At 49.2% G+C, this 12,465-nt stretch overlaps 1 protein-coding gene across 1 annotated transcript in view; it reads right to left on the reverse strand.

Annotated features, from left to right (window-relative positions):
* Positions 1-1,158: 1,158 nt before the first annotated feature.
* Positions 1,159-12,465, reverse strand: part of PPP2R1A (protein phosphatase 2 scaffold subunit Aalpha) — a 38,594-nt gene continuing 27,287 nt past the window's right edge. The window contains exons 6-15 of the mRNA XM_049901866.1: positions 12,247-12,402; positions 11,606-11,720; positions 11,420-11,490; positions 10,816-10,950; positions 7,331-7,504; positions 6,995-7,055; positions 6,065-6,219; positions 4,879-5,021; positions 1,759-1,850; positions 1,159-1,641 (exon numbers count right to left, since the gene is read on the reverse strand). Coding sequence (XP_049757823.1) covers positions 1,625-1,641; positions 1,759-1,850; positions 4,879-5,021; positions 6,065-6,219; positions 6,995-7,055; positions 7,331-7,504; positions 10,816-10,950; positions 11,420-11,490; positions 11,606-11,720; positions 12,247-12,402 — 1,119 coding nt within the window. The 3' untranslated portion in view covers positions 1,159-1,624. The remainder of the gene's footprint in view (positions 1,642-1,758; positions 1,851-4,878; positions 5,022-6,064; positions 6,220-6,994; positions 7,056-7,330; positions 7,505-10,815; positions 10,951-11,419; positions 11,491-11,605; positions 11,721-12,246; positions 12,403-12,465) is intronic.

Genomic DNA, 12,465 nt, shown 5'->3' on the forward strand with positions numbered 1-12,465 from the left:
CGGCAAGCAGCAGTGGCAGAGAGATGGTGGCAGCAGAACCAGAAGACCAGTCGAGATGGTGCAGTGGTGGCTACCGTAGACTCGCTTACCCACGGAGCGAGAGCTAAACACCTTTAGGCAAGAGGCTTCCTTGTGAAGTGGGGTGCCTCTGGGCATTTATCAGCAGAGGCAGAGTTTTATAACACTTGCCTGAGCAGGACAGAGGTCGGGATGAGGGGCCCAGTGGCTGAGGGAGAGGCTTGCCTGTGGGAACAACTGAAGAGGTGTCCTGATTGAAGAGGAACTATAGCCTGAGTTGTTCCTGATCTTGAATTGTAACCTGTTACTTCCCTAATAAACCCCATAATTGTGAGTATGGCCTGTAGTTCCGTGTGGCCATTGCAACAAATTTTCAAACCCAGCAGAGGAGTAGAAGGTGCCATGAGAGGGACAGCTGGTATCAGAATTGGTAAAAAGATTGAAGAGATGAGGTGTTGCTGACCTCCACCCTCACAGGAATCAGCCTTGGGCTGCTGATCTCGATTCTTCTTCTCCCTTGTGAAGTTAGAGGAACTCAAAGGCCCTTGCCATGCCATTTCTACAGGCACCAAGGCATGGCTCTTAACCACCATATACATGGCCAGAGTCTGATAAGCCAAACTACAGTTTGGAAGGGAAAGGGCAAATGGAAAGGGTGAGTCAGCCGGGGCTGGGGCCACATGGTAGACAAGGGCCCTGAGCAAGGTGAGCCCTCTATGCCGACTGCACTCCTGGTGGCTCCGTGTGAATCCTTATTCTCAGGGACATACTGGGGGGAACAGGCCCAGTAATTAGGTCTTCCCCAGAGAGAAGAACCAACAAATCTGTTTTGGAGGAAGTACAGTGAGAATGTTCCTTAGAAAACAAGGATGGCGAGACTCTGTCTCGCTTCCTTTGGACATGTCATCAGGAGGGATCAATCCCTACAGAAGAACATCCTGCTTGGCAGAAGGACATCCTGCTTGGCAGAGGATCAGCACAAAAGCAGGAGACCTTCAACAAGATGGACTGACACAACGAAATGGGCTGACAAAGTGGCTTCAACAATGGGCTCAAACAGCAACAACTGTGAAGATGGTGCAGGACCGGGCAACATCTTGTTCTGTTGTACGTGGAGTCACCATGAGTCAGAGAAAGACTATAACCATGGCCCTGACAATCAGCTACTTCTAGACCTTTATTTCTCTGTGAAAAGGAAAAAAAAAAAAAAAAAAGGAATAAAATAAAACGACACAGTTGACACACACACACAAAAACCACTGACAGGGAGGAAGGGAGAGAGGGAGGTGGAGAAGTCGATGGGCAAGGGGGTCCTCAATACAGCAGCAGGAGCCAGTGACCTGGGATGCTCTTGTCTCTTCCTGGCTGGGCGGGGCCCTTGCCTCCAGGGTTGTGCCCCTGTCCTGCCTCCTGCTCACCCAGCACCTCGGGAGGTGGACAGTGAGAAGTCATCCCGGCTGGGAAGAGGGCGAGCCGTGCTGGGGGAAGGGGCCTGGGGTCAGACCATGCACGGGGAGTGACAGCCAAAGGCCCCCGACTGCCTCCCTGAGGGAGGGGCGTTGGGGGAGGTGGACACCAGAGGCCGGCGTTGGCTCCTCATCCAGCTTTAGGCCAGAGACAGAACTGGGGAACAGGAAGAGGCGGGAATCAGAAGCACATTCTTCCTCTTCTGCTCCCAGTCCCAGAGCCTGTCCTCGCAGATCCCCCTCCCGCAGGGTTCCTGGGGTCTCGACTCCTTACCAGTCAGAGCCTCCTGGGCAAAGTACTTGACGTCTACATCCTGGTCCTGGGTCAGCTTCTCCAGGATGGGCTTGACCTCACTCTGCAGCGTGCTGGAGGGGACAGGAAGAAGGAAAAGGGTGAGCCAACCAGGGCTGGGACAACACAGAAGGCAAGAGCCCTCATCAAGGAGATGTCCACAAATCCAAGCACAGTGACACACAAGGTGGGTAGAGCCTGTGATCCAGGACAGACACACCTGTGAATAGGAAGTCTCTGAGGTGTAGAATACAATTTTCTTGAGGGTCAGAAGCCTGACAAACCAGGACAGAGGTCTCTGGGGCCCAGAAGTGGAACACTAAATTAGTTTTGTCAATTTTTGAACTTGATATAAATGGAATCACAGTATGTTTTCTTGGGTCTGGCTTCTGTCATGTCTGTGAGAGTCACCTTGTTGTTAGGTGTCCTTGAGTGGATTTCCGACTCATCATGACCCTATATGACAGAGTAGAACTGTTGCGTAGGATTTTCTAGGCTGTTAACTTTACAGAAACAGATCTTGAGGCTTCTCCCACAGCTGAACCACCCATCTTTTAGTTAGCAGCCAAATGCTTAACCACTGTGCCACCAGGACTCCTTGTGAGTCACCTATGTTGTCGCATATAGCAGTTGCTCGGTTTTTTTCAAGGCTGAACACAGGACTCCACTGTATGAATAAACCAGTTTATCTACTGTTGACAAGCATTTGGATGTTTTCCATTTTATTACTGTTATTGTTAAGTGCTGTCAGGTTATTTCCAATTTATGGCAAACCCATTTACAACAGAATGAAACGCTGCCCAGTCCTGCGCCATTCTCACAATCGTTGTTTGAGCCCATTGTTGCAGCCACTGTGTCAATCCGTTTCCTTGAGGGTCGGGTCTTCCTCTTTTTTGCTGACCAGCTACTCTACCAAGCATGATGTCCTTTTCCAGGGACTGGTCCCTCTTGATAACATATCCAAAGTAAGATGAAGTCTTGCCATCCTTGCTTCTAAGCTACCGTGAACATTCTCTTGGCTAAATACCCAGGAAGGGAAGGCTGACTCATAGACTGTAGATATAATTCACTTCACTAGATTCTACCCGTTTTCAAAGTGACTGAAATAATTTGCAGCCTCATCCACAAAGTATGCGAGTTCCAGCTGTCCTATATTCTCACCAACACTTCTGCTGTTGAATCTTTTTTAAGTCTAGTCATTCTGGGGTAGCTCCCTGTGTGTCTGTGGGAGAGAAGGACCTGGTGATCTGCTCCCATGAAGAACACAGCCTAGGAAACCCTATGGGACAGTTCCACCCTATCACATGGAGTCGAAACAGACTCCACAGCACCTAACAACAACAACAACAACGATGTTGAGCCCTTTTCATATGCTTACTGGCCATTTGGAGTCCCTCTTCTTGAAGTGCCTGCTCAATTCTTTTTTTGCCCATCTCTTCCTTGGGGTTTCTTTGTCTTACTGATGTGCACGAAGTATCTTAGGTCTGATTCCTGTGTCAAATATATGTACGGTGACTATCTCCTCCTGCTCAGAGGCTTGTCTTTTCACTCAATGTTGTCTTTTGATGAAAAGGTCTTAATTTTACCGAAGGCCAATTTATCATTTCCTTTGGCTGGTGGTTTTTGTGCCCTATTTAACAAATCTGTGCCTACCCCAAGTCATGAGGATATTACATTCCCCTACATTTTCTTCCGGAAGTTTTCTTTTTCATCTTCCTGATTCTGGTCTGTCATCTCAAATTAATTTTTGTTGACAGACGAAGGGGGGAGCCAAGGCTCTGTTGTTCCACAAGGATATCCAATTGAACCAGCACCATTCACGGGAAACACCTGCCCTTCCCCACTGAACTGCAGTGGTGCCTGCTGTTACATGTGTGGCGGGTCTGTTTCTCTTCCCTGGATTCTGTTCCACTGGGCTATCTGAGTGTCCTTGTGCCAATACTTGTGGCATTATATTAAGCCTTGGTAAGTATTTCAAGTAGGGTAAGTAGTGTAAGTCTTCCAACCTTGTTCTTTAGGGCTACCGTGGCTACTCCAGATCTCTGCACCGCCATGTTAACTCCAGAATCAACTTGTCAACTTTCCACTAAAAACGTGCTGCAACTGACTGGGACTGTTCTGAATCTATACATTAATTTAGGGAGTTATCCATCCATTAACATTACATTGGTCTTCTTTAATTTCTAAAAGAAGTATTATATAGTTTTCACTAAAGGTCTTATGTATCTTTTGTTAAATTCATCCCTGGGTATTTGCTGCTTTTTTATGCAATTATAAAGTTTATTTTTATATTTATGAATATATAAATATACTGGACAGCTTACTGTGCACATAAGGTGTATATGACTCTTGCAGGGATTGGACAGTTTACTATGCAAATAAGGTAACTGGTCTACCGATGGGATTGGTCAGTTCATGGTCCTGGTGGGAGAGGCAGGCTTATAAAAGGGCCAATCCCACAAAGGTTGAGGGGGGACCTCACTACTATCAAGAAAAAGAACTGGGAGCGGAGCACATCCTTTGGACTTGGGTCCCTGTGCTCAGAACCTCCTAGACCCTGGAGACAGCTGGCTGTCACATGGAAGTCAGAGGATCTCTGATGCTACTACTAGCTTACATATATAACATATATCCACCACCACCACCAGCTGCTGTCGAATCAGTTCCAACTCATGGTGACTACATGGGTGTCAGAGTAGAACTGTGCTCCAAGGGTTTTCAGTGGCTGATTTTTTTGTAAATAGACTGCCACCGCCAGGCCTTTCTTCTCAAGTGCCTCTGGGTAGACTTGAACCACCAATCTTCAATTAACAACAAGAGTATTAACTGTTTACACCACCCAGGGACTGGCTGGGAACCATTTTCTAATGGTCTGTTCCTAGTATATGGAACTACTACCTCTCCCTCCCTTCCGTTTCATTCTGTGAGGTAGGCCATGTGAATTCTCATTCTACGTTTGAGGAAACTAAGATCCAGGGAAAGAATCACAGGCCACGGGCACAGAGCAAGCTACGAGCAGTGTCTTCAAAGGTCATAGATTGAAGATCCGGATGAGCCCAGAACAAGACCCTGCTGGAATCCAGCAGAGTGTCCAGGCCTCACCTGTTGTCCAGGATGGGCCCAATCTTCTGGAGGGACTTGGCCACGTTGAAGCGGACGTTGGCGACAGGGTCCACAGCCATTCGCAGGACGGTGGGCAGCATGTGCTTGGTGGTGATGTCCTGCCCACAAACCTCAGACAGTACCTGTGGGCCAGTGAGTGGCAGAGGGGGATTATTCCAACTTCATGGCTTACTCCCCAGTTCCACCTTCCCCTGACCAGGTCACTTCAGTGATCATGAGCCCTGGTTGGGGGAACTGAGCAGCATGGGGGACTCTGAGCCAAGATGCCCCACCCTGGGGGAAGTTTACCCTCATGAAGTTCCCCTCTCCCTAAGGCCCCCCTAACACCCTCCTAACACGACACCCTCCCTGGGCTCTCCCAGTACCAACTGTCCTAGTCTCACGACCCCGACCTCAGAATTCTCTTGTTCTTCTGGAAAAGGAGCCCTGATTCCCACCCCAAAGATTTCTCCTTTAGTACAACGGTCTTCAAAATCGGACACAGGAAAAAATGATCAGAACACTTATTTACATTTACTTTTAAATCCCACCCTTCAATGTCTAGTTCTGTGTATGGTTTATATACACGTATAATAGTGCAAAAAGTAATTAGAATAATAATACCATCAATAGATAGGAGCACTTCCTATGTACCAGACACTGTTCTAGGTATCTTGCGTGTAGAACGAAACAAATCCTCACAACCTGAGGAGTTAGGTACTTGATGACCAGTAGAACATCTTACAGGGAAAAAACTAAAGCACTAAGCAGTTAGATCATTTTCCCAAGGTCCATGACTAACACACGGCAGAGCTGGAATTAAAAGGTAAGTCTCTCGAACGTGCACACATAATCATCACGTTATAAATACACACACATACCTCACGGGGAAGGAGGTGTTCAAAAAAAAGTCAGGAGATCACTGAATGAACAGGTCAAGTCTCCCTAGTCCTGGGTCTCCCACCACTCAAGTCCCTACCCCCAGAGAGGTCCCATGACCCTAACTCTGGGAGCCCCAATCCCTAGCCGTCAGCTCCTCAGGGATGAGTCCCTGTGCCCCCAGGTCCCCACCATTTCCCCATCCCTAAGTCAGGTGTCTCTTCCTTGGGGACTCTCTTCCTTCCCTCCTCTCCCAGGAACTCCCCATGCCCAAGGTTCAGGCAGGTGGGCAGGAAAGGGTGCTCACGTTGATGCAGAAGAGCGTAGTCATGCGGTGCAGGTAGTTGGGGTCCCCAGACATGGCCAAGACCTTGGGGATGATGGTGGCGTGGGCCCATTCCTTCCCAAACTTCTCCACCAGCTTCTTCAGGTTGCTGGTGGCCGCCTCACGGATGGCATAAACTGTGTAAGGATGAGGGTGGGTAAATGGAATGGTGATTCCCAAGGTGAAGGACTGACGTGGACAGGGAGTTAACAGTTATACTCCCGACTGCCTATGAGCAATCCCTGGGTGCCAGGCCACATGAGAGTCACTACGCTCCAGCCAAAGAGAAAAGCAGCACTCACTCTGTATGATAATATAATGTTTTTTTTTCTCATGCAGTATCTTCTCAACAACTCCAGGAGGAAGACTTCCATTAAGGGCTTCATTTTATAGATGGCCAAACTGAGGCTCCAAGAAGTGATTTGCCCAAGCAAGTTATTTAGTACTTAGTACTTCGAATGGTGCCTGATACAGATAAATGTGACTTCTATTCTGACCACTCTTAGTGGGAAGGAAAAAAAAAAAGCAATTCTCACAGTGGTCGTGAGAGTCTGCAGAGAAAAGTCGTATGTTTCAAAGCCTGAATGTGGGACTGAAAGATGACAGCAACTAGCTCAGACTCACATAGCCCAGAGAAGGCACCACACCCAGGTCTGTCAGCTCAGTGGGAACTCAGACTCTCCACTATACCAGGCAGCCCCTGGTTGATCTGTTAACACCCTCCTCCTACCCTGCACTTCTCTAGGATCCCAAAAAAGCAAGTAGCTGGCCAGCGGGAACACCAAACGGGATGGAAAAGTGACCTCAGTCTCCTCCACCTCCATTTCCTCTCCCATCCGTGCAATGGCCCCGGCCAATCCATCCATCATTCCTGGAGCTCTATTCTCCTGCCTTCTTGCTGGGGGCACTCACCATGATCCACCAGCCAGGCCATGCACAAAGAGTTGAGCTTCTCATCAAAGAACTCTACCCCCTGCAGGAGAAAGGAGGGAAGGGATCATGGGGGAATGGGCAGCAAGCTGTCAGCGACACCCAAGGGAAACCCACCCACCCTAAACAGACGAGATGCTTCTCAGCTTTACCTAAAGTGCTCCTTTCCCTTCTCAGTGAGTTCCACTCATCTTTTAAGGCCCTTCCCTAGACTCCCCAGGTGATCCTCATGCTGCCAATGAGCCCCCCTGACCCTGCACCATGACTGATCCTGGTGTCTTGCTCTCCGGGGCAGTGGCCCTGGGCCTGCTCACTCACCAGCTGTCCAGCCAGCAGGGGCATGTACTCAATGATGGCCAGCCGCACCCGCCACTTGGCGTCCTCGGCCAGCTCCACGATGGCAGGGAGCAGGGACTGGGACAGCTGCCGGATGCCAATCACCTCATTCACGCAGTCCAGGTTGGAGATGATGTTCAGCCGCACCTCAGGGCACTGGGGGAAGGACAGGAGGGATCTGAGAAGATGCACCACACACGGCCACCGAGGACAGAGCCACAGGAAATTAGAAGACTCAGATAAGCTTGGCATGCCGAGGTGCGGCAGATTCAAAGGGAGTCAGCACAGTATAAATCCATCTGTAATACCCATTCGAGAGGGAGCTTGCTTTCTTGAATGAATTAACAATTAACTGGATTGAGGCATAATCTGACTTAAAATGATCTGAAGTAAGGCCGTAGAGAAATCGGAACCCTCACTCTCTGCTGGTGGGATTGCAAAATGGTGCAGCTGCCGTAGAAAGGTCTGGCAGTTCCTCAAGAAGTTAAGTACAGAATTCCTATACGATCCAACAACTCTACTTTTAGGTATATAACCCCCCAAAATTGAAAGCAGGAGTGCAGACACTTGTACACCAATGTTCACTGCAGCACTATTCACAACAGCCAAAAGGTGGAAACAGCCTCGACGTCCATCAACAAGAACATGGTTGAACAAAATGTGGCACACAAACACACACAATGGACTACTACTCAGCCATAAGGAGAAACGAAGTCCCAATGCGTGCCACAACATGGATGAACCTTGAAAACGTGCTCAGTGAAGTCACTCAGTTACAAAGGGACAACTATTACATGATCCCACTTATATGAAATATCTAGAATAGGCAAATGTACAGAGACTGAGGTTTATTAGTGGGTAAATGGGTGGAAAGGAAGTAGGTGGAAACTGAGTTTCTGTTAATGGTGATGGAATAATTCGGAAACGCACAGGGTGATGACGGCTGCACAAGGTGATGAACGTAATCGATGCCACCGAATTACACATGTAAAAACTGCTGAAGTGGCAAATGTTTTGTTATATATATTTTTACCACAATAGAACAATTAAAAAAAAATTTAAGTGTCTATAAAACCAGTTAGATTTCTTAAACTGCTTGAAGACACCTCCGGGCTGAGTCTAGCGGCACATGTCAGACACGGTGAAGGATTAAAGACATCCAGGGTGGCCAGTGTAAATGTTCTCGGCGGTGAATACTGGTAGGTCTGTCCTTTCCCCAAGGAAAAGTTTAGCACAACCCAATCTAAAAGCGGAAAAATGGCATGAGTGCCCACCACGTGGAATCTCATCTCTGGAGATGAGTGAGAACTGTGTACCCCAACAATTTAATGTGACATTTTTTTTTTAGTGAAATTGAAATGCAATGCTTGTTGTTACAGTGTTTCTTCCCACTTACTATCACACTGTGTGCCTGCCTGAGCACGAGAGAGGAGAAAGAGTGAGTGGCTGGTTGGTTGATTGATCTGAGCCTTTGTGAACACATAAGCTACACAAAAAAGTCACCCACCAGGCAGATGGTCCCACCATCTGCCCAGTCACCACCAAAGCAAAAACCAGGGAGCCTGCAAACCAGCCCCACACTACATGGTCCCTTCTGCCTCCTGAACAGGCTTGGATCCTCCCCTATTTCTATGGCCTCATCTCTGCCCCTTAGCCCCAGCCTCACCCCTCCCCCAGGCTGCTGCAGAACCTTCTGGTCTCCTTTCACTGGTATTCTCTGGCTGCCTCCCTTCCTTCTTTCACACTAGCCTCAGCGTTCCTTCCTACCATCTAGATCTCTTCCAGCTCCTCCACTGCCCCAGACTCAAGTCCCATCTTCCGACCTGGCGGTCACTCTAACAACCTCTGCAGCTGTCACTCAGCCTCTCCTCCTCTGTCCTCCAGGCAACCTGAACAGCTAGGTGTGGTCAGGTGACTGGCCCTGGTTAATGGGTGTCTGGGGTGTGAACGGATGGGATGAGTGCCCTCTTCTGGGTCCTGCCCTTAAGAGGACTAGGCCTGCTTGTCTGGTGCCTTTCTACTTCATACTGGCTGAGAGATGGCAAGAATAAGAGCAGCCACCTTGGACCCATAGGAGGCCATGTGCTGAGGTCAACAGAGTTAACCCACCAACGTAGTACCAACCCAGGAATCCCTGGGTGGCACAAATGATTAAGCACTTGACTACAAACCAGAAGGCTGGTAGTTCAAACCCACCCAGAGGTACCATGGAAAAAAGGCCTGGCAATCTCCTTCCCAAAGGTCACAGCCTTGAAAACCCTATGGAACACAGCTCTACTCTGCACATGTGGGGTTTCACCATGAATCAGAATCAGCTTGATGACGATGGGTTTGGTGTTGGTAGTACTACCCACCTCTGGACTGTTGTGTGAGAGTGAAATAATCCTCCCTCTTGTGTAAGCCACTAGATTCTACAGCCTCTACTACCAGGGCCAGTGCAGGAAGCGGAGGTAGAGGCAGCTGGAGTCACTCCATCCCCTTGGGTGCTGGCCACTGACCCAAAGACTGGAGGTTCAAGTCCACCAGAGGTGTCTCGGAAGAAAGGCCTGGCCATCTACTTCTGAAAAATCAGCCACTAAAAACCCCTATGGAGTACAGTTCTACTCTGACTCACATGGGGTCACTGTGAGTCAGAATCAACCTCAAAACAACTGGTTATTCCATCATTTTAGTGTGAACCCTGAAAACACATGAACCCATGCATCCATCCATCACAGCACCTACAGCATTACTGGAATCACAGGATTGTGTGCCTGTCTCTCTCCACCGCTTGCCTTTGAAGGTCTATGAGAATCAAAACTGTCTTACTCATTTTTTGCTGTCTTAACGTCCAGGAAAGAGCCTTGGTGGTACAATGGTTAAACACTTGATGGCTAACCGAAAAGTCAGTAGTTTGAACTCACCTAGTGGCTCTGTGGGAGTAAAAACCCACCAATTTGCTCCTGTAAAGATTTATAGCCTAAGAAACCTTATGTGGTACTTCTACTTTGTCCTATAGGGTCGCTATGGGTCAGAATTGGCTCGACGGCACCCAACAATAACAACAACATCCAGGAACGGATCCCTGGCACGCACAGTTTGTGCTGGATTGCTAAAGGTTGGCGGTTCAAACCCACACAGTGGTACCAAAGAAGAATGGCCTGGCAATCTGCTTCCTAAGGATTACAGCCAAGAAAACCCTAGGGAGCAGTTCTACTCTGTAACACACGGGGTCCCCATAAGTCTGAACCAACTCAACGGCAACTAACAACAACGTCCAGGAAAAAGATGAGCACAGAGAAGTGCATGCAAAACTGGTGCACGAGTGGATGAATGAACACGTCGACAGTTGTGCCCACAAACGTTCAACTCATCAGAGAACTGCGTGTCCACTGAGATCCCAGGAGACTCCTGACCAGTCGGGGCCAGCAGCTGACCCTTGTGTCAGATCCCTAAACCCAAAGCTCGGAGCCTTGCCAGCCCCTTACCTCATCCTTCAGCTGGGCCAGGAAGAGGGGCAGGAGGTGCTCAATGGTGTTGTCTTTGCCCAGGATGGGAGACAGGCCCATGATGACCGAGGCCAGGGCTGACTTGACATGTTGGTTGGCGTCTGACACCAGCTCCTGGTAGGGAGAAGGAAGCAGGGCAGCCACATGGGTCAGAGCAACTCTGCAGTAGCAAGAGCCAAGTAGACAAATCCTCACAAGCCCTGGGGCAACAGCTTGCTTCTGCCCATCCACTCACGGAGCTACTGGCTTAGAGCACAATGGGCACTGTAGTTCTCACATACCCTGCCTGTTCAGAGTTAAATGATCTTTACTCCCAGCAGCCCCTACTCTAGTCCCAAAGCTCTGTGAATGAACCAAGTCAATGACCTCTCAGGCGGAAGTACTCCTACCTCCAAGATCAGCCCCACGTCTCAGATTTTGCCTGCAGTCAGGACCCTAAGTGCTTCAAATCCAAGAGCCGCCTGGTCCTAAGAGGCTGGGAAGCTAACGTGCATCTGTGTGGCTGCCCCTAAAGCCCAATTTCTATTCCTTCTTCTCCACAGGCTTAGAACTGCTCCATTTCTCCCACCAAACTCCCTGTTACCTTGATGCAGGGCAGGATCTGGGTCATGATCACGTTCTCCCGGCAGTCAGCAGAGAGATTTTCGCAGAACTCTAAGGGTGGGGAAGAGAGGCAGGGGTAGGTAAGCCCTGATGTCCTCGTTCCATCCTGAACCCTCTGACACCCGCCCACCCACTTGCTTGATGTGTTCTGGTTGCCAGCACCAACCTTTGACCTTGTGGGAGGCGGCGGCCCTCACCTCGGCCTCACAGTCCTTCATCAGGTTCTGGAAGGCAGGGACCAGGTCCGTCTTGGTGATCTCAGGGCCCACTGCTTTCTGGAGCTGCAGACAGGAAAAGGGAAGAGTGGGGAGAGTAAGAGGGTTTGGCAGGGACTTATGACGTATTTGAGTTACGATGACCTGTACTTATGACCGTCCTTTTTTTTGTATACATCTTACCATTATTAACATGTAGAATGTTGCATAATTTGCTGATGTTTTCATTATCTGTAATTTTATATGTAATGTTTCCAATCCCCAAAGACAAATAAAGATGGGATTTATAATGGTACTGATAATAAAAAGCAATGGTAATGAAACTTAAAAAACAAAGTATTCGACTTACGTTAGAACCAACTTACGATGGAGTCCTTGGAACAGAGCCCGTAGTAAGTTGGTGACTACCTGTACTCTGGGTTAATGAGGCCAAGATCAAATGGAAGGCAACAAAATTAAGAGAAACAGCACGGGCGTGGGAATCACTGCTGAGATCTACTCCTATCCTAGTTCCACAGTGTGGCCCTGCCCCTTCCGTCTGAGGGCCTCAGTTTCCCTATCTGTGGGATCATGTAGATGGTCCCTCGCATACCTCGGTGAACTTGTCGGCCACCATGTAGCGGACACGCCAGGACTTGTCCTCAGCAGCCTGGCGCAGGGTGGGCATCACCAGAGCCTCCAGGTCCTCCTGGGGCAGGAGCTGGGCAATGTTCACGCACGCCTCCACTGCCAGCAGCCGCACCGAGTCCTGGGCAGAGGATTGGAGCAGGGAGAAGGCAGCGGAGCCCTGTTAGGCTCTGGACTTCCCTTC

The sequence above is a fragment of the Elephas maximus genome, chromosome 11, assembly GCF_024166365.1.
Source record: "Elephas maximus indicus isolate mEleMax1 chromosome 11, mEleMax1 primary haplotype, whole genome shotgun sequence".
In the NCBI taxonomy this organism is placed as follows: domain Eukaryota; kingdom Metazoa; phylum Chordata; class Mammalia; order Proboscidea; family Elephantidae; genus Elephas; species Elephas maximus.